A 21,399-nucleotide genomic window follows, 5' to 3' on the forward strand; every position below is an offset into this window, starting at 1 on the left:
TGATTTCTTATGGTACTCCCAGCTACACTGATTTCCAGTAGGAAATAGTGGCACAACCAAATTAGTAAACATCAAAGAGGCCTGCTGGAGCCTGAGAGGAGAGTTGTCTTAAGAGAAACCGTGGTCTTCATTTGAAGGATACAGACAGCTTGAGGTGGGCAGAGTACACTAAGAAACTGGAAGAATAAACTGCTGATATCTTCTGTCTTCCTTTCTGTAGGGATTCCCCAGTGGTGAGTCTCAAGTTGAAATACAAAACAAACCAAAAAACAAATACAAAAGCAAAAACCAAACCAAAACAAAAAAACAAACATGTCAGGAGTCATATTCAGAGAGAAGAGGGTGCAGAAGAGGAGTTGAGTCATTTCTGAGTTACTTATCACATGCTTGTAGGGTTAATTCTGAATGCTCTTTGCTGGGCTCCGAATTCCAATGAAATGAGGATTCTTTTATTTATATTTACAACTTCATTTAGCACAGTTCCTGCTGTGGAATAGATACTGTACTCAATGAATTATTAAGTAGTCTGACCCAATAACTCCTGTATGATTTTGAGCATCTTGCTTCTATTCTCTGATGGTCATTTTTCTGCATGTCTGAAATGAAAATACTAGAATGTGTCCCGTTTCACTCTTGAGGATGTTGTAATGACCAAAGGAAGATGCAGATGCTAGCAGCAGATCTGCTTTATATATAAATTGCAAAGTACGGTGGATGTATATGACAACGTTTCTTTTTACTTTCTCTCCCAGAGTCTGTAACTTTCTGGTTCATGTTAACGTATGAGATCAGAAAGCTACTAGAGTTGGAGGTGTGAGGTTGAGTCCTTGGCAGCTCTTACAAGCTGACTTGGTCATCTGTCTTCAAGAGGCTAAGTGAACAGGCATGTGATCCATGCAGAGAAAGGAGATGTATTCAATGGCCGCCTTGGGAAGAAGAATGAAGTAGAGAGGGCCAAACCATTCTCCTGCAACGTTAGCTTAGGTCCTTCCTATTTTTTTGTTTTGTTTTGTTTTTTTAATTTTTTGAGATAGGGTCTCACTATGTCACCCTAGCTTGCCTGGAACTCTTTATGTAGACTAGGCTGCCTTGAACTCACAGAGATGTGTCTGCCTCTGCCTCCTGATTGCTGGGATTAGAGATGTACACAACACCTGGCTCAAACTGCTTTTCTTAAACCTCACTTTGTTTAAAGTTGATGCCTTTCAACTCCATTCTCTTGTTACTACTTATGTTATATTAATTCCAATTCACGGACACATTTTTTTTTTTTACCTTTACTTACATAATTTTCATTTCTTGACATCTAGACCCTTTTGTTACCTATGCATTTTTTGTAGGTTGCTACCTTCCTTTTGTACTTTGTACCAGGGCTTCCTCTGCAAATTATTTTGCAGCACAGGAATACAAAATGTAACCTTTCCCTAGAATGGTCGTTTCTCTTTGCCTTCTCACCAATAAACTGTACAGGCAATAAACCATGAAGCCTGCTTGTGGATCCTGGCTCACGCCACCTGTGAGCCTGTGCACAGGGAGGTTGACTGTGTGCTGTCTGGAAACGTAAAACAAACAAGGGTTGCTCTAGTGGGACAGTCACTCTTTCCTTCATGTAAAGCAAGCCTTGCTGCTTCTAGTTAGCAGTAGCGTCTTTCAAGTCTTGAAAGATCTACAATTCCTGTTTAGTACCCCCCCACCCCAATGTCCCCACTCCCAACCATAGCTCCACTGTTTTCTTTTTCACCATGAACACACACACACACACACACACACACACACACACACACACACACTCCACAAAGGTGTCTAGAATATCTAGAAAATATAAAGAACTTTTTCTTTACAAATGGCACCCACAGCATTTTCTCCCAAAGAGCACTATGATGATATATATATATATTTTTTTTTTCCCCAAATATATTTGTTCTTCGACTATTAAGGATGTTACAGAAAGGTGTTCATTAACCACACAGTTTTATTATGTTTATTCTGACATTGTGGTTTGGACATACTTACATGTGCAAAAATAGAAATATTCCAAGTCTTTCATGGAGGGGAAAGCCATATTTATGCAATCCGTATTCTTCTGGAAAACAGCCATGACCTCTTTGTCCTCTGCTCATCTCCTTCTTCCTTTCTGCTATCCTTTTAGTCTCTTCCCTTTCCCTTTTATCTGTCACCTTCTGTCTTCCTCTCCTTGTGCCACTTTCTCCCCATTTGTGTTCTTCTCTCTCCTTGTCCTTCTCCCTCCTCTCCTTGACCGGCCGTGCCTCTTCTCCCTTTCCAACTCCCTGTGCGTTACTGAAGCTGTTTTCCTATGGAACCACCTGCGTATTTTACACTATGTGGACAACTTCCTACTCTTGCTTGCTTCCTTTTCTTCAGCTGATATCTGGTGGTACCTACTTAGTCTCCCATCTGCATTCATAATTTCAGGGAGTGATGTTTTTTCTACCCCCGTTCAGGTTACTCTACATTTTGTCTGATTTCATTTGTATTAATCAGTCAATCAAGCAACAGGCATTAAGCAGAAGGGTCAAAGACACCAGGAGATCACAGCCCAATGAATTAGCTAAGCGGGACTCATAGGGGCTCACAGAGATTGAAGCTATAAGCATGGGACCTGCAGGGTTCTCTGTACTTATGTTACAGTTGTGTAGCTTGGTATTTTGAGGGAGCTTCTAATAGTGGGAGTAGGGAGTAGGTGTGTCTCTGTCTCTTTTGCCAGATCTCAGGACTCTTTCTCCTGTTAGGTTGCCTTGGCCAATCTTGACACGAGAGCTTTTGCCTGGTCTTGTTGTATCTTGTTTTGTCATGACTGGTGGTTATCTCTTGGAGGTCTGCTCCTTTCTTAAGGGAAAGGGATGGGGAGTTAATTTGGGAGAGAGGGGAGCTAGGGAGTAGCTTGGAGGAGTAGAGGGAAGGGAAACTCTGGTCAGGATGTATTGTATGAAAGAAGAATCTGTTTTCAACTAAAAAATTAAAGATTTATGGAAGAGTCTTGCTGAAGCTCAAAGTGTCAATCTGCTCAGAACCCCGACCCTGAACAAAGTTGTAGATCGTGGGCTCACAGTCTTAAAACTAAGCTTTAGCCTTATCATGCTGAGGATTGCAGTGTCATCTTGAAGAATAAAATCAGACAAGGAACCAAGCAAGCAGGTGATAGTAGCAGGGTAAGCAAAAGTTTAAAAGTGAAGATCAGGAGAAGAAAATCCTCTAGCGTGGTTAGCTTTTACATGTTCTCTGCTTAGTGATTTACTCTGGGTGAATTATGAAAGAACTTCGACTGTTGGCCTCCTGGGTGACTTTGGGTGGTTCCAAAGCAATTAAAAATGTATAGCTCCTAACTTTCTCAATGGTATAATCTGAGACCTGAGCACACAGAGCTCGAAGGACGTGCAATAAACAAAGCCGGTGAGGCCTGTACTTGCAGGTCAGAGGATCGTGCTGGATATACCAATGTCATTTCTTCTGCAGCTTCAAAGGTGTGTGCAGATTCACTTTACATGTGGGCTTTCGAGGCTTGATCTTGCATATATTTCCCTAAATCATCACAAGAAAATAAGGACATTGTAAGCATATGAGTGGTTAGGTAAGCCAAGTGGGAAAGTGAAGCAACCGCTGTAATTCAGAGCTGTCCTATTAAGTGTAACCGGGCAGTGTGTTTGTCACATCCAGGTCACTCTTCTCCATGGTTTTCCCCGTGACTCCCTTTGTTTTAGGTCAGCAGTCACTGCTTCCAGACTCACGGGCCACTTTCACCGAACCTCATTAGCATTCATTATGTCATACACTTAAAATACAGGTACAAAATAAAAAGTTTAAAGAGAAGATAGTATTCTCTTTGTGCAGATGACACAGAGGTGTTAAAACGAAGATTAGAGGTTTGTTTTGTCCTTGCTTTTAGTGTTGAGTTTTGGGGCTGAGGAAGAGTTCAAAAAGAACTCTCAATAAGAAGTACTTTCACCATGGTGGGACCCATGGCTCCAGCATATGTAGCAGAGGATGGCCTTGTGGGTCATCAATGGGAGGAGGGGTCCTTCATTCTGTGGAGGTTCTATGCCCCAGTGTAGGGGAATGCCAGGGCCAGGAAGGGGGAGAGGGTGGGTTAGTGAGCAGGGGGAGGGGGGAAGGAACAGAGTCCTCTCCCCACCTACCCCACCAGGGGAAACTAGGAAAGGGGATAACATTTGAAATGTAAATAAAGCAGTCAGTGACCACTGTTGCCAAAGGAACCTCCAGCTTTGCTTGTTTTTGTTTTTGTTTTTGTTTTTGTTTTTTCTGAGACAGGGTTTCTCTATGTAGCCCTGGCTGTCCTGGATCTCAGAAATCCGCCTGTCTCTGCCTCCCAAGTACTGGGATTAAAGGCGTGCGCCACCACCACCTGGCTAGTTTATCTATTTTTACCTGCTTCTAGAATGAGCAGAGTTCCATCTTTATGGAACTTCCTACCGAGGGGTTTTTGCAATCTCCTCAGGTGTTCCAGCCCCTCTGCAGCCGGAACATGTAATTAGGTGCTAAATTTCCATCTCTTCACTCCTCTGGGAATTCTCTGCTCCACTGCTGGTGAGGCATCTAGGCATGAACCTGACTGCCCCATGATACTTAGATTGCTCACCTATAACTGATCTACCTATCAGTGGGTCTGCAGCACCCTAGTGAGAGCCTATCCCGGCCTAATATTAATTGAAAGAAGAAAAAAGAATAAGAGATAGCTTACCTGACCTAAGCCACACGTTGAGGCGCCAACTGCCACGGACTGGGATTTCTTATGGGGTTCCTTGGACGATGGGTTCTGGCCAGGTGTGCACAGGATTCGGCTTTGACAAACGGACACTACACACGAGTGGTGTAAGGTCTGAGTGTATTTCTTAAAAAATTGACATGAGGCTTTTACAATCATTGCAAAAGAGAAATGAAAAATCTGGCAGCTCAGTAGTCGAGGTACATCTGAGGCCATCTAAAACACACTGGATCTAAAACATCAGCCATCTCCTCTGGACTGGTGCAGCACCCCTGGGCTCTAAGCACACTTGGGCCTCATGGGCCGGGCCGGAGTTCCAGGGGGCTGCGGGTGCGTGAGCCCCCAGCTTTGCTTTAACCTCTGGGTAAATTCACTAACTTTCCCGTTCTAATTTCTTCCACTCTACAGAAATGATAATAGTTTTTCTTACCTCAGAATTTTTTTGGGTAAATTAAATATCTAAGGAGCTTAAAGCAGGGCCTGGGACCTGCTCAAGCCCTTTGACTTTGTGGTCCCAACTTCATAAACAACCACAGCAAAGATGAGGATGGTGACCAGAGATGACCCTCTCCTTGTAGAGCAGTGGTTCTCAATCTGTGGGTCATGACCCCTTTGGAGGGTAGGGTTAAATGATCCTTTCACAAGGGTCACCTAAGACCATTGGAAAACACATATATTTACATCACAATTCACAACAGTAGCAAAATTAGGGTTATGAACTAGCAACAAAATAATTTTATGGTTGGGAACATGAGTAACTGTATTAAAGGGTTGCAGCATTAGGAAAGTTGAGAAGTTCTTCCGTAGAGTACAAGACTATTTGCTCTGGATGACTTTTAACTATGTGTTTAAACAAAAAGCATTCCTCTAAAGACTCAATATTTCTATCATGTAGACAGTCAAAGGATGTATTCTAAGACCTATATTCAGTTGTGAATGTAGGACGCCATGGTGTCTCGAGCAAAAAAGCAACATTAGAGTAAATATTAATGCTCTTAGACAGACGCTCTGAAAGAAGCCCCTCTCTATTGGGCATATACTACACAGCTTAAAACAACTCAGCCATAAAATTTCTTCTTCATTTCTCCAATGCAGATACACCTCTCAAAGACAGAAACTTGACTTTCCTATAATAGTCTTCATAGTATTTGAGAAATTGCAGGTGCTCAACAGATACTCTCATGGGATGCTTAGGTAGAGGTGGGGAGAAGAATTAGGACCAAAATGTTCTCTAGTTAGATGCAAACTGCTTTCTACTTAATGGTCAAGTTTACATTGTACTACCTTCTTCTGCAAAGGGCTTTAGCAGGCATTTATCATAGGAGTCTTTAAAAATTGTTGATTTTATAGAAGTTGAAATTCTCACAAAAAATTCTCCCTTGAAAATCCTGCTGCAGGGTTTTTCTGTTTTTATTATTATTTTAAAATAAAATAAGTGTTAGTGTGAAGGCAAGCCTGTGTCTGTTACACTGCATAGAATCTCTAAGACTCACAGAGATCTAGAGCACCCCGGAACAGTAACCAGAGTGCAGTGTACTTGGTGAATTGTTGAGGAATGAATGGACCATTGTATGATCTCTTCAGAAACTGACAGATTAACCTGCTAATGGTCACACAGTGACATGGGAAGTGGAACAAATGTTTCCCGATGTCACTGTGCTTTAATAATTGATATCATTTAAATTATAATATGAAGATGACTTTCATTTTAGTCTTTGAATAACTTTTAGATGTGCAAATATATCAAATTCCTAGGTTAATATCTGTTACATATTAGGAAGGCAGTTGTAAGAATTTGTTCATGCAAGTCAAAGGATTGATTTAAAAGGCCACCAATTTAAAATGTCTGTTAAGTGGCTCATTCAAGTGTTGTCAAGTGATTCATTTCACCTGTCCCTGCTGTAAGCTTCTTTTCTTGTGTGATGTGTTGTTAGGGTTCCTCATACACTACCAATGACTTTTACTTGGAACAATTTGTGTCCCCTGGGACATAACCTATGTCTTTGTTCTCTGGGTTTCTTAAATGTTCATGCAATATCAGTTATCATGTTGTTTGATATTTTTTTTCCTGCTGTTTTTACAGGATGGAAAAGCAGAGTCAAGTTCATGCACTTGTTTGAAGGGGCCCAAACTGTCAGAAATAGGAACCATTGCCTGGATGATCACGCTCTGCGATGCCCTCCACAATTTCATCGATGGCTTGGCGATCGGGGCATCTTATACTTTGTCTCTTCTTCAGGGACTCAGTACGTCCATAGCGATCCTGTGCGAGGAGTTTCCTCATGAGTTAGGTGAGCACCTCAGGACACAGGGCCAGGGGTGATTGAACATCAGACTGGGCAAATCCTGATCACATACTGAGATGAATGATCTGTTGTTGGAAGTTGTTTTATTTATTATTATTCTTATTTATTATCATTATTTCCAACCAGAAGGAAGCACAACTCACTTGGTGTTCTCTTCTTCCAGGGGACTTTGTGATCTTGCTCAATGCAGGGATGAGCACTCGGCAAGCCTTGCTCTTCAACTTCCTCTCTGCATGTTCCTGCTACATTGGGCTAGCTTTTGGCATCTTGGTGGGCAACAATTTTGCTCCAAATATTATATTTGCACTCGCTGGAGGCATGTTCCTCTATATTTCTCTGGCAGATATGGTAAGACATTCAAGTATTTTCTTTTGGGTTAATTTGATTTTTACAAGTGAGCACCTGGGTTAGGAGTTGGAGGGTAGCCATCAGCTTCCCACCATCCTCAAAGCCTGGCTGTTGATCCAGACCTTTCCCATCTCAGTGTATCTCACTTTGTGAGTAACCTGTGCTAACAGTAACTTGGAATGGTTGTCTTTGATTCTTTTGTGTCTTATTTTATGGACAGTGATGAAATGAACACTTTTTACTAGTAGGGGCCTATTTTCTAAGGTCTCCTTTTACTGTGTAATGAATTAAACTTGTCTTCTGTTATAGTAGGTTCTTGTATCTCTTGCATAAGGATGTCACATTTAGAAGACTAAATAACTTGGTAGAGTAAATGATTTTTTTATTCAAAGTGATTCACGGTGAAAGCGTTTGAAGTTAAGCTAAAAATATTGCACTAAATTAAGTAGAAATTAAAATTGGACAATAAGTATTTATTTGGGTCAGTGTTTGTCTTAGTCAGGGTTTCTATTCCTGCACAAACATCATGACCAAGAAGCAAGTTGGGGAGGAAAGGGTTTATTGAGCTTACACTTCCAGATGGCTGTTGATCACCAGAGGAAGTCAGGTCTGGAACTCAGGCAGGTCAGTAAGCAGGAGCTGATGCAGAGGCCATAGAGAGATGTTTCTTACTGGCTTGCTTCTCCAGGCTTGCTCAGCCTGCTCTCTTATAGAACCCAAGACTTCCAGCCAAGGGATGGCACCACCCACAAGGGGTCCTACCCCCTTGATCACTAATTGAGAAAATGCCCCACAGTTGGATCTCATGGAGGCACTTCCCCAACTGAAGCTCCCTTCTCTGTGATAACTCCAGCCTGTGTCAAGTTGACACACAAAACCAGCCAGTACAGTCTTATTTATGTCTGTAGGTTTTGTGTGTGGGTATAAAGAAAAACACCCTGTGTGTTTTCAAGCATACCATGGACAGTTTTCTAGAAAATGATGTATCAAAGTATAAAAATCAAAGAGTATTTGTGTTATATTTAGAAGTTAATGTATTACGTATAATTCAATAACAACATCTTTCTTCTCTATTACAAGCTCCAAACTATAAGTGTCTGGCCCAGTCTGCTGTTCAGTGAAGATCCTTGAAAAAGGAGGGATTTAGCTCTTAGAACCCCACAACATTTACATTTTTCTACACAGAATTACATCACACATTGCCTTTATTCCAGATGGCCATTTCTTCCCATGATGCAAAAAAGTTCTGTCAAAGTTGGTATCTTTATGGAAGCGACACAGGTGATGTCCTATGTGGCACAGTAGTTTCCTCATGTTAGAGATGTCCCCAACTTTATCCCAGTAGGAACTTCACAGCAGATCTGCAACCTGTCTCTGGAGTCTGGAGATCCCTGCATCTCTGCATCCAGGGCACCGCAGCATTTTAACACAACATACCAAAGTGTGTTTCTAAAACCTGACACACATGTCCCCTTGGGCAGCCTTTGCAGTGGATGTTGTTGCTGAGAATGAGCACATTCATTCATTCATTTACTAAAAACACCTAAGATTTTATCTGTTTTTGCTGTAATGCAAGTATTATAATCTTCAATACTAGACCAACACACAATTCATTAAAAACCTTGTCATTCTGGGAGGATAGAGCAAGCACAATGGAACCAACCAGAACAGAAATTAAAGTTACTTCAAAGAACTGGCTCACTCAGCTACACCAACGTTTTCCCCCTCCAGTCAGCCCTGAAAGTGATGAGATGGATCCTTGAGTATTTCTCCCTAGAGGAGCAAAGTCGGAATTTAAGCAAGCAGAAATGTCACTGTCTAACAGGAAGAACCACAGCACTTCACCAACACTGTGGTGGCCCAAGGCAGGGCGATTATAAGTCAAAGATCATCATTAGTTACATAGTGAGTTGTAGGCTAGCCTGGGCTAATCGAGAAACAACCAAATAAAAGAAGGCATACAGAAGGCCGAATCTTTACAAATACTTAAAAATACTATGAAATAAGAGGAAAAATAGCATATCTAATGAAAGATGAAGCAGAATATGATATAACATAGGAAGGACTAAAGGGAATAAACAGAAATGTGTGCCCGAAACCTACAGGGTTGAATTCCTTAAAATTTGAGGTGTCAAAAACTGTAAATGGGAAGAACGCATCAAGCCAGGTACATCCTATCTGGCTGTGTGGCTCATGTGACCTCTCCATAGTTTTACTGTGGATGCTGCAAAATACTAGGATTTCTCATTACCCTACCTGAACCAAAACATTGGTACGATCCAGTCTCGAATGAAATAAATGCTCATTTCCTGGGCAGAAAACCCCAGGCGAGCATTTCGGGCTTGACCACAAGATGGCGACAGCTATTTAATAATGTATCTTCTAGTTTCCAGAGATGAACGACATGCTGAGAGAAAAAGTAACTGGAAGACAAACGGATTTCACATTCTTCATGATCCAGAACGCAGGGATGTTGACCGGATTCACTGCCATCCTGCTCATCACCTTGTATGCGGGGGACATCGAATTGCAGTAGCCGCAACTGGAGTATGCCGTCAACGCCGGAAGGCATTTAATAAACAACACAGAAACATCTCCATAGGGATTTTTTTTTTAAAAAAAGTGTATCCTATTTAGTTAAAAGAGATTTTTTTTTTTCCAAACTAGAGGCTAAGGAATCTAATGACTGGTTTCAGATACGTAGAATAGGTGAAATTTGTTGTTAAAATTTTTTCTTAAGAGGTTTTCAGTTTCAGTCTGAAATGGCTGGTGTATGGGGCCTTTGGTAAATATCTGTTTCTCAATATCTTATGCATATTAGAAAGTTATCATGAAGGAAACACATGCATTCACTAGCAGATGTACAGATACAGAGAAAAAACACAATCTGGGTCATGTAAGGCTTTGGAACTTGGTTGGATAAAAAAACCTCAAGTGTTTTCAGATTCCAATTAATGTGTTTGACTGCTTTTAAAGACAGGTGCATCAAATGAGGAAGAAAACCCAAACAGCTCCCGTGTATGCAGGAATGATCCCAGTGCCTTAAAGAACCCCAGAAAGATGGTGCACAACATTTGTTTAGCTTTATGTCTCAGTTGGCAGCCTGTAGGATTGTTCTGAAAGCTAATACAAAGTAACAGGAATTAGGAAAGGATGAGAGGCTAGCTAGCCCAGCAAGGCATGGGTTTCGGGCTTGGTCCCTGGGTTATAAGCTTGAATGCACTCTGCAGAAGACCAGAATTGCTTTGCTATGTTGTGGTTCCAGCCAACAGAAATGGCCTAGGAGTGTGTAAGACTGGTCAGAACTCATTCTTGCCATGCTTTGGGATTGCTTTGTAACGGTGAAGAATATGTTGGGTGGGAGAGAGAAATTGAATGTAATTTTGGGCAATTTACTTTTTAAAGATGAGCATAATTATTTAGCAGGGAGGATTTCAATAAATGCAAAATAACAGCTGGGCTGGGCTGTGTCAGAGACTGATGGTGGAGGAAGCATGTGCTCATTAGGGGTGATTGACAGTCAGACAGAAACGTCGTCTTTTCTGTGCAGCATGCTTTGTTCCCATATGGTATACCTTTGGATGGAAAACCTCAGCATCCTGTGCTTATTTTTCTACCTTTTGTAAAACACAGAGCTCCCCGAGTTTTTGAGCAGGTTGTAGACAATCAGTCTGAACTGAACATCCTAATCTCAATCCACACTCCCAAGTAACTTAAAAAAAAAATGATTCGACAGTGATGAGAATTATTAATAGAAACCAAGTTATCTCAGGAATTATGTTTTCCTATAAGCTAAGACATATTTTCATGTAATAACGATGCAAATTTGATGAACTTTAACATATATGTTTATGTGTATTCTCACTCTATGACTGAAAATTTAAAAATATTATTTGACCAAACAGTAAAAGATTTTGAAACCATGTACTGTGTCAGTTATTTTTCTCCTAATATGTCTTTATTTTGAATAACTATCATGTGCCTGGCATTGTGGGGAGAGAGGCAAGTAGGGAATTGATGTTGTATTGATTATTTTAAAAATATCAGCAAACAAATCCTAGGAAGGTTAATTTTTTACTTCAATAAACAACAATCTATAATAGTATAATTTTTGTTTCTGTGCTTAACAATCTTTGCTTTTTAAAAGTATAGGTTGTGGGCTGGAGCTATGGCTCAGAGGCTAAGAGCACTGACTGCTCTTTCAGAGGTCCTGAGTTCAATTCCCAGCAACCACATGGTGGCTCACAACCACTGTAATGGGGTCTGATGCCTTCTTCTGATGTGTCTAAAGACAGCTACAGTGTACGCATATACATAACATTAAAAAAGCATAAATTGTATTTGTAACGAAATGACTTATGGAAGAATATTTTGAAAAGATAGTTTAGTGGTCCTTATTGTACATGAGGATTGTCTGTTGACTCTTTGGCATGCTTCCTATGGATTTGGCTTTTCATCATTTCCCTTTACCATGGAGAACAAAGGACTTTGGGTGATGATGACTTCAAGGTAAGAGGTAATTGCTTGTTGGAGGCAGAAGGAAAGCTGTGATAGCATTTAAATTATGCTGACTAACTTTCTTCAAGTAAGCATAATCCTGCCAACCTATCTTCTACAGGGCAAGTGTTATATGGATGAATATTTTATCATCTTATTTTTTTTAAGAGGAAAGGATTTATTTCATATTGAAGATTAGAGACTTATCATTGAGGGAAGTTAGGTAGAACTCATCATCATTGGAACTCATGTAGGAACTCAAGCAAAAGCCATGGAGGGACATTGCTTACTGCCTATTTCTCTGGCTTGCTTGGCTCACTTCACTAAGAGCTCTCTAGTTGGACTTAATAGCTACTCAACAAGAGGGAAATTATGCCTACTGCTGGAAACCTAGCTAGCTATTCAGTAATGGATATTGGGGGAGAACTATAACCACTATTTTACTAAGGCAGTATAATCATCAGATTTTAGAGATGCTACCAGAGTAAATAGAAAAATACTGTATAATACATTGGAATATATATATTCTCGTTGCAAACTGAGGCTCACAAAGCAGCTCATTCTTCTACTATAGAGGTGCTGATGGGTAGCCAGCTGATATAGCCATGGTTTTAGGGTGTGGCTTCCATTGTGGCTGGAACTGTAAATTCATGTGGAAAAGGAAATAGAGGCCCAAGTCCAGTTATGGGTAAAGTGAAACAGGTTTAATCAGTCTTAAGCAGTTTCTATTATTTCACTTTTCCCAATTGAATATACCTAATATTAATGATAATCATCTGAAGTCTCTAGAGCTACCTCCCTCTTCTAATATCTAAATAACAACATAAATCCATTTAATGAAAATAGTTCCTTTCCCTTACCTGTACAAGATGGGACATGTGGCTGTTTCTTGGCTCAGAGCTAGTGAGGATAACTCATGTTTACTTAGCTGCCAGTTGCTCTTCTGTCCTGGTTTCTTGCTGCAGCAGCAGTGGAATGTAGCCAGTTTGTGAGCTCAGTGTTGGAAGTCTCTGGAGGCTATGTATGGTCACAATGATTTCTAGGTGTTCAGCAAGACTCTAGACGCTATTGGGTGTTTCTGATTTCCTACATTTAAATGCCTGCTTCTCCTACCTCTCCTAAGCATTATATATTTTATTCCTTTAGGTCTCTTTTTGATTTTTGATTTGATCAGGCGGTCACCATGATTTCCAGACATATTTGCTTAAGATCTGTCACAGTATAAGGGGTTTCAAATGGACCCCCTTGGCTACGATACCACAGATCATTCTTAATGGATACTTAGCTTTTTTACACCACAAGTTGCAATTCCCGTACTTGGCTTTCTGTCCGCTTCCTTTCTGCATTGGTTTTCTAGTTGAAGACTCTAAATTTCTCTGTGGCTCCAGAACCAGAGATTCTACTAATAAAATTTAAAGTCAGCGAAAGAAACTGATAAACTGGAAACTCCAAATATCATTCTGTTAATTATAAGATGTATTCTCTCCCACCATATTTTAGTAATTTCTAATGGCATTCTGCAGGTGGAAAGAGCATGGTATTGTGAAGATGGCTCTTAAATGTTGTAAGAAAATGGTAGAATCTCCATGTTGAGGGTTTGATGTATGAGAACTAGGAGGTTTTCTCTTAACTGGTAGAAGAGCCATGAGCTGCAACATGAGGCCCAAGGGCCCAATAGGCTTAGGAACCCAGAACCTTCTATTTGTCTGCTGTCCTAGCAAGCTGAAGTCTTAGACTGTGGCTCCCACTTCCAATGTGCTTCACATCTTAAGATGGCACCTAGAGATCCAGCTTTGAATTTTAAATTCCACAGAGCAGTAAAGAGGGCTGGATAGAAAGACATAAGTTCATACTCGTATCTTCATTACTTTTGAACAATATTTTAGAAGTCAGATCCAACCATATCCTTTTATATCCACTGACCAGAATGAGTCACATGTATTTACTAGCCAAGAAGAGGAACTAGGCAATTCTGCATTCAGCTGGATGTACTTCTATGAGAAAAAAAATCAAGATTTTTGTCATTAGGAAAAGTAAAGAATGGCTTTGACCATTCTTCTGCTCTGTGTGTGATTGGCCATCCTTCTGCTCTGTGTTTGATTGGCCATCCTGCTCTGTGTGTGATTGGCCATCCTGCTCTCAGGAAGTTTTGCCGCATTCAGCCAGTTCTAAGTGTGCGGAGGGGGGGTCAGAGGTTAAGTGTGTCTCAGTCCTCCCCAAACCCACTGTTTTGGAGATAAGAGTCTCTCACTAAGCCTGGAGCTCACCAACTCAGCTAGACTGCCCAGAGGACCCCAGAGATCCTCTTGTCTTCCCCTCTCTAGCTCTGAGATTGCAGCCATGGGACGATTTGCTCGGCTCTTCCTGTGGTTGCTGGCACCTGACCTCAGGCACACACGTTTATGCAGTATGCACTTCACTTACACAGGCACTCCAGCCCATGACCAGGATTACAGCTGTTTTCTTCTTTTATTAGCATGTACTTAATGATGTAGAGCGATTGGTTTCATTTAATCATTTTTCATACACATGCACAGTGTGTTTTGACCTTTTCATACACACACACACACACACACACACACACACACACACACACACACACACACAGTACTCTAATCACATCCCCCTCCTCCATTATTCCCTTCTCACTGCTGCTAACCCTAGGTATTTCTTTTCCAACTTGTTCTTCCTCAACTGTCACACTATTATCTTTTGGTGACCCAAGGAGTTTAATTAGTGTTGGCCTCAGGAGCATAGGTGAGAACTTAATTATAGAAGCAGAGGCATCTTACTGATGGCTACACCACGGAAGAAACGCCCTCTTGCCTTCCCAGCAGCCATCGCTCCCAAGAGAACCTCAGGGAAGGGGAATAGACCCTTCCTCATTGCCCCTCCCCCTCCATGACAAAAGATCCACAGTTGTATCCAGTACACATCTGTACATACCTGTACTCATTATTTTTCTACCTCAATCTATTATGAGTGGTATTTATTTGCCTTGAAAATTTTGTTTTTCATAGAATAGTGTAGTTTGAGGAAATTTAAAATATTTATTTATTAATTAAAAAAATCTTCTGATTAGTATATGCATGTCCAAGACTGTGACATAAAGTGCTATCAGAAGAAGTTAGCAATAAATTCTACAAATTATGTGTTTTATCTGTATGCCATATATGTAGGCATTTTGTATAAGAAAAGTTGGATTTGAGATGTTATGTTATATGATTTTTGAGGATAACTTGAAAATAACTTTTGTAATTTTTTGTAATAATTTGAAACTATTTTTATTAGAATAAATAATAAACAACAGATTAAATCATTTAATTGAACCAATTAATCAAAACCAAATCTCTATTTTGTATAGTTTTGGTTGACTTGAGAGTGTGTTTACAACCTAATGCAAATCTAGGATTTGACATTCTACAGAGTCCTGGGTCAGAGGAATCTTCAATCATCCCTAGTTTTATCTGTAAGTGTTAAATAGCCCTGAACTCTAAAGCAGGTTCTAAAGGACAATACCCAATTCAACTAAAGTTGACTTTTATTTACTTCAAATATGCACTTCAAAATTCAGTGCCTACAGCAATCCAATGAAATGGATTCTGTTTGGAATATTAGGCCAGGCAGCGGCAGAGAAGAACCAGGATTGCATGTGGTCAGCTCACATCTGGTTAGAGTGTAACAGGGGTCCTTCCACAGATGCTGCTGATCCCACATATCAGCATACCAGGAAAGCTCCTTCCTCATGAAGCACCCACCAGTCCCAGTCCTGGAGAGCTTACCATGGCGTTACTTCCCTCTAAAGGCCTGGTGATCAAATATAATCCACCCATTGTTACAGAGCTTGTGTTGAGATGTCAGTCTAAAGCTGAGAGGTAGTATGTCAATAAATGATACAGGCAGCATGTGATGATATTAGCCAATTGCATATTAGACCCAAACAATATTAGTTAATCACAATAAATGAAGCTCTATTCTTTGCTGTTCTGTATTTTTTTTATTGGGATTGTTTTTATTGGATATTTTATTTACATTTCAAATGCTATCCCCTTTCCTAGTCCCCCCCTAAGGCCCCATTCCCTCCCGCCACCCCCTTCTATGAGGGTGTTCTCACACCCACCCACCCACTCCTGCCTCCATGCCCTTGCATTTCCCTAGCCTGGGACATCAAGCCTTCAGGGGACCAAGGACCTCTCTTTCCATTGATGTCTGACAAGGCTATCCCCTGCTACATATATGGCTGGAGCCATGAGTCCCTCCATGTGTATTCCTTGGTTGGAAGTTTAGTCCCTGGGAGCTCTTCGGGGTCTGGTTGGTTGATATTGTTGTTTTTCTTATGGGGTTGCAAATCCCTTCAGTTCCATCAGTCCTTTCTCTAACTCCTCCATTGGGGACCCTGTGCTCAGTCCAATGGTTGGCTGCGAGCATCTGCCTCTGTATTTGTCAGGCTCTGGCAGAGCCTCTCAGGAAACAGATATATCAGGCTTCTGTCAGCATGCATTTCTTGGCATCCACAATAGTGTCTGGGTTTGGTAACTGTATATGGGATGGATCTCCAGATAGGGCAGTCTCTGGGCTTACCTTTTGTCTCTGCTCCACACTTTGTCTCTGTATTCACTCCTGTGAGTATTTTGTTCCTCCTTCTAAGAAGGACCAAAGCACTCACACTTTGGTCTTTCTTCTTCTTGAGCTTCTTCATGTGGTCTGTGAATTGTATCCTGGGTATTTGGAGCTTTTGGGCTAATATCCACTTATCATGAGTGCATACCATGTGTGTTCTTTTGCAATTGGGGTACCTCACACAGGATGATATTTTCTAGTTCTATCCATTTACCTAAGAATTTCATGAATTCATTGTTTTTTAATAGCTGAGTAGTAGTACTCCATTGTGTAAATGTACCACATTTTCTGTATCAGTTCCTTTGTTGAAGGACATCTGAGTTCTTTCCAGCTCCTGGCTATTATAAATAAGGCTGCTGCTGGGCAGTGGTGGTGCATGCCTTTAATCCCAGCAATTGGGAGGCAGAGGCAGGTAGATTTTCTGAGTTCGAGGCCAGCCTGGTCTACAGAGTGAGGTCCAGGATAGGCAGGGCTATACAGAGAAAACCTGTATCAAAAAAAAAAAAAAAAGGCTACTATGAACATAGTGGAGCATGTGTCCTTATTACATGTTGAAGCATCTTCTGGGTATATGCCCAGGAGTGGTATAGCTGGGTCCTCAGGTAGTATTATGTCCAATTTTCTGGGGAACTGCCAAACTGAATTCCAGAGTGGTTGTACCAGCTTTCAATTCCGCTAGCAATGGAGGAGTGTTCTTCTTTCTTCACATCTTCAACAGTATCTGCTCTCAATTGAGTTTTTGATTTTAGTCATTCTGACTGGTGTGAGGTGGAATCTCAGAGCTGTTTTGATTTGCATTTCCCAGATGACTGAGGATGTTGAACATTTCTTTAGGTGCTTCTTGGCCATTCGATAAAGCAAACTATACATTCAGTGCAATCCCCATCAAAATTCCAACTCAATTCTTCATGGAGTTAGAAAGAACAATTTGCCAATTCATTTTGAATAACAAAAAACTCAAGATAGTGAAAACTATTCTCAACAATAAAAGAACTTCTGGAGGAATCACCATCCCTGACCTTAAGGTATACTACAGAGCAACTGTGATAAAAACCGCATGGTATTGGTATAGTGACAGGCAAGTGGATCAATGGAATAGAATTGAAGACCCAAAAATGAACACACACACCTATGGTCACTTGATATTTGACAAAGGAGCTAAAACCATCCAGTGGAAAAAAGACAGCATTTTCAACAAATGGTGCTGGCTCAACTGGAGATTAGCATGCAGAAGAATGCAAATCTTTCCATTCCTAACTCCTTGTACAAAGCTGAAGTCCAAGTGGATCAAGGACCTCCACATAAAACCAGATACACTGAACCTAATAGAAAAGAAAGTGGGGAAGAGCCTCAAACACATGGGTACAGGCAAAAATTTCCTAAACAGAACACCAATGGCTTATGCTCTAAGATCAATAATCAACAAATGGGACTTCATAAAATTACAAATCTTCTGTAAGGCAAAGGACACTTTCAACAGGACAAAACAGCTACCAACAGAATGGGAAAAGATCTTTACCGATCCTACATCCGATAGAGGGCTAATATCCAATATATGCAAAGAACTCAAGAAATTAGACTCCAGAGAATCAAATAACCCCCTATTAAAAATTGGGTCACAGAGCTAAACATAGAATTTTCAACTGAGGAATATCAAATGGTTGTAATTTTGTTTCTATAGAAGGCTGAGTTGTTCAAAATTCAGTTGTTTGATCAAACAGGGAACACCAACAGCAGGGGACTGGTGGGAAAATGAAAATGAGGTTAGTGATTGATTTTAGTTGGCTGACTTCCCACTGGCTTTTTGGGCTCCTTGTGGCTCAAAAAAGGTCTTCTCTGTCAAAGGACCAATGAATCTGCTTTTGGTGTATTCAAAGGCTGTGAAATCAGTGTTTCCGAGAAACATCTGCACATGTATGTACATTCCGCACTATCCATAAAAATCCAAAGACCTGAGGCGTCTCTTGGCACATGAATGGACAAGAGGAAATGGCATATTTGTATAATGGAACAGTGTTCTATTTACAAAAGATGAGGACCTGTCATTTTTAGCAAAGTGGACATTATGTCAGGCATAACTCGTTAGACACAGAAGACAAATAGGGCATATTTTCGTTCACAAATGGAAGCTACATCTCATGGAGGTAATAACTACAATATTGCCTTCCAGAGCCTTACAAGATGAGAGACTGAGGGTTAGGAGTCGGAGGCTGTAAGTGGGAAGTGAAGATACTAAGGTGTGGGAAGTTCGGTTAGCTAGGAGCCGTACAGTACAGAGCAGTAAGACAGTGACCATGATTGGCAGCAACAAACTGAATATTTAAACAGAGCTAGTTCATAGCATTTGTACTGTCCCAACCCAAAGAAGTATCAAATGTCTGAGGCAATAGACTTGGCACTTACCATATCTGATCATTTGCACTTCGTACCTGTATTGGAATGACACTGTACCCCCTAAGTAGGTACAATTATGTCTTAATTAAAAAAGAAAAAGCTTTGTCTAGAGCAGAGCTGCTTATTCTATGTATGGCAAGGGCCCTGTCCATGTTATTTCTAATTTGTCACAGGTACAGGAATCACTAGAAAAATGAAACAACATTTAGAATAAAAAGAGGAAATCTGAACTCCACTTCATGTTAGCTCTAATAGACATATGTGCAATGGTATCAACTTGCTGCTGGGATAGACTGATGGATGCTATCAGTTCTCTATCTGTCTTCTGGTTCCTGCACTTGGCTCATCTAAGGACCATTTCCTGAACTAGCAACAGGAAGGCTCCTCAGTTTCTGTGACCATTGTCTCTATACCCTTGGTCTACAGACTTGTTGACTTTTCAGACATTGTTTAATTAATTTTTGTAAGTAAACCATTTAAAAAATAGAATAATTAGGATGTTTTAAAAGACCAACTAAGAGTGGTGTTACATTTTTAGGAATTAAAAACTTTGATTACTTATTGATATGCACAACCATTTCCTTATAAAGGGACTATTGGTTGAAAAAAAGGACTAATTAAAATATCAAATTGATAACGGATTTCAATTCCCTGGCAACTCATAAGCACTCACCATCACCCATTCTAAGATGAAGAATGATCTCTAGAGAGAGTAGTGAAATAGTTCTACAGGATATGCTCTCTGACTGGAGAGCTCATGCACACAAGAACTGTCCCCTGCAGTGTGTCACTGAAAAGGCATGATGGACCCTGTGTCATTAGCAGATGCGTTAGGAAGCTAGGAGTACAGCTGATATCCATCCTGTTGAGAGCATCACTTGGTCTCAGAACACTTGCAAACAGATGATGCTTTCTCCTTCAAAGCCACTTCATTGGTTAGTCTTAATGTTGGTGCTCTTCTGACTTCACAAGAGCTTATCATTGAATTGGGAGGCGGTGACTGTAGAAATCTCAGAAATCGTAAAGGTATTTCACATGCATCTGTATGAGTTACTCTTTTGTTGCTTGGATGAAATACTATGCCCAAAAAGGCAACTTACAGAAAAAAATGCCTTTATTGATTTGTGCTTAAGGTTCCAAGGGACAAGAATCCATGATGGTGGAGTGGAGGAACGGACCAGGAGTAGGAATTTCAATAGGAGCAGGAAGCCGAAGGCAACAGCAAGAACTGTAAGCTAGCAGTAGGGTGAGATTTAAGTCCCCAGAGTCTGCTCATAGAGATTACTCCCTCCAGCATGGCCACACCTCCTGAACCACCTTAATAGCACAACCCTTTTGGGACCAAGTAACAAACCTAACAGGAGACTATGGGGGCATTTATCATTCAAACCACCAGTGTCTTTCTCCTTTCTTTCAGTCTTAGGCCTAGTGATCCCTTGATCATTTAAGATGAAAAATGTTCAACGTATTTTTGGAATACTGCATAATAGTGACGACTTTTCTTTTTCTTTCTTTTTTTTTTTAACTTTTATTGCATTATGATGAGAAAAGTTACATGATTTCAATTTATCTGAATTTGTTAACATTTAAAAACATTTTAATTTAATAGAATTGAATCACATTCTTGTTCCTCTTTTGTACCACTGCTCCTCCCATAGGCCCCCCCTTTCAATACCTACAATATCTTTTTTGTCATATTCCTTAAAATTTATAAAATATTATAACAATAAAAATAAGTATTATAAAAGTTGTTTGATATAAAACAACAATCAATTTAACAGTCTTATGTAGATGCTTGTCTACAGCAATAGTGAAAATACATTTTTCTAAATATAAATTTTAAATAACTCCAAACATATTAGCTGTATACTTAAAAATAATACATCACTACTAGTATTTTCTTAAATGAACATGAATATATAAAGTCTTTTTGTTTGTTTTGTATTTAGTAGAGTTTAAAATCATGGCTCTAACTGTGGTACAAGCCCAAAATAAGAACAATTTTTAGACATTGGGTTTCATTGTAATAAGGCTGTATTTCAATGACCCTCACATCACCAAAAGATTTTACTTCCATCATAGTTAAGCTGAGAGTTGATAGTTCTGCTGCACCAAGAAATGAATTGTAGGCTCGATGTTTGGATACAGAATTCCTGCTATGGTCAAAGCTATTTGACTTGAGTGAGTGACTTCATTCTCAGCCCACAGAGAACAAGTTACATTCATTTAAGAAATGGTGTAGGTATTAAGATGGTCTATCCATAAAGTCATTCACCAACTGTTTAAATGAACAATAGTTCTGCTTGGAGGGTGGCACAGACATTAGGTGAGGGTAAGAATTTGGTTCATTAGCTGTGATAATTTGGAAAAGCATTCATGTCAGAGAAAGAGTAACTTATAAAGTCCTCTTCAAACTTGAAACAAAAGTTACAAATGTCAAGCAAAACATTCAGTCTCACTTTGTTGTTCTCTTACAAGCAACCTCCCTAGTTA

General features: G+C 40.2%; 1 protein-coding gene across 3 annotated transcripts in view; it reads left to right on the forward strand.

The window, feature by feature from the left end:
• Slc39a8 (solute carrier family 39 member 8) overlaps positions 1-11,318 on the forward strand; it is a 69,361-nt gene extending 58,043 nt beyond the window's left edge. For all 3 annotated transcript variants that reach the window (XM_031375618.1, XM_031375616.1, XM_031375617.1), the window contains exons 7-9: positions 6,825-7,032; positions 7,211-7,395; positions 9,782-11,318. In XM_031375618.1, the coding sequence (XP_031231478.1) occupies positions 6,825-7,032; positions 7,211-7,395; positions 9,782-9,931 (543 nt within the window). In that variant the 3' untranslated portion in view covers positions 9,932-11,318. The remainder of the gene's footprint in view (positions 1-6,824; positions 7,033-7,210; positions 7,396-9,781) is intronic.
• The last annotated feature ends 10,081 nt before the right edge of the window (positions 11,319-21,399 follow it).

Source organism: Mastomys coucha, unplaced genomic scaffold (assembly GCF_008632895.1).
Source record: "Mastomys coucha isolate ucsf_1 unplaced genomic scaffold, UCSF_Mcou_1 pScaffold16, whole genome shotgun sequence".
NCBI classification, from domain to species: Eukaryota; Metazoa; Chordata; class Mammalia; order Rodentia; family Muridae; genus Mastomys; species Mastomys coucha.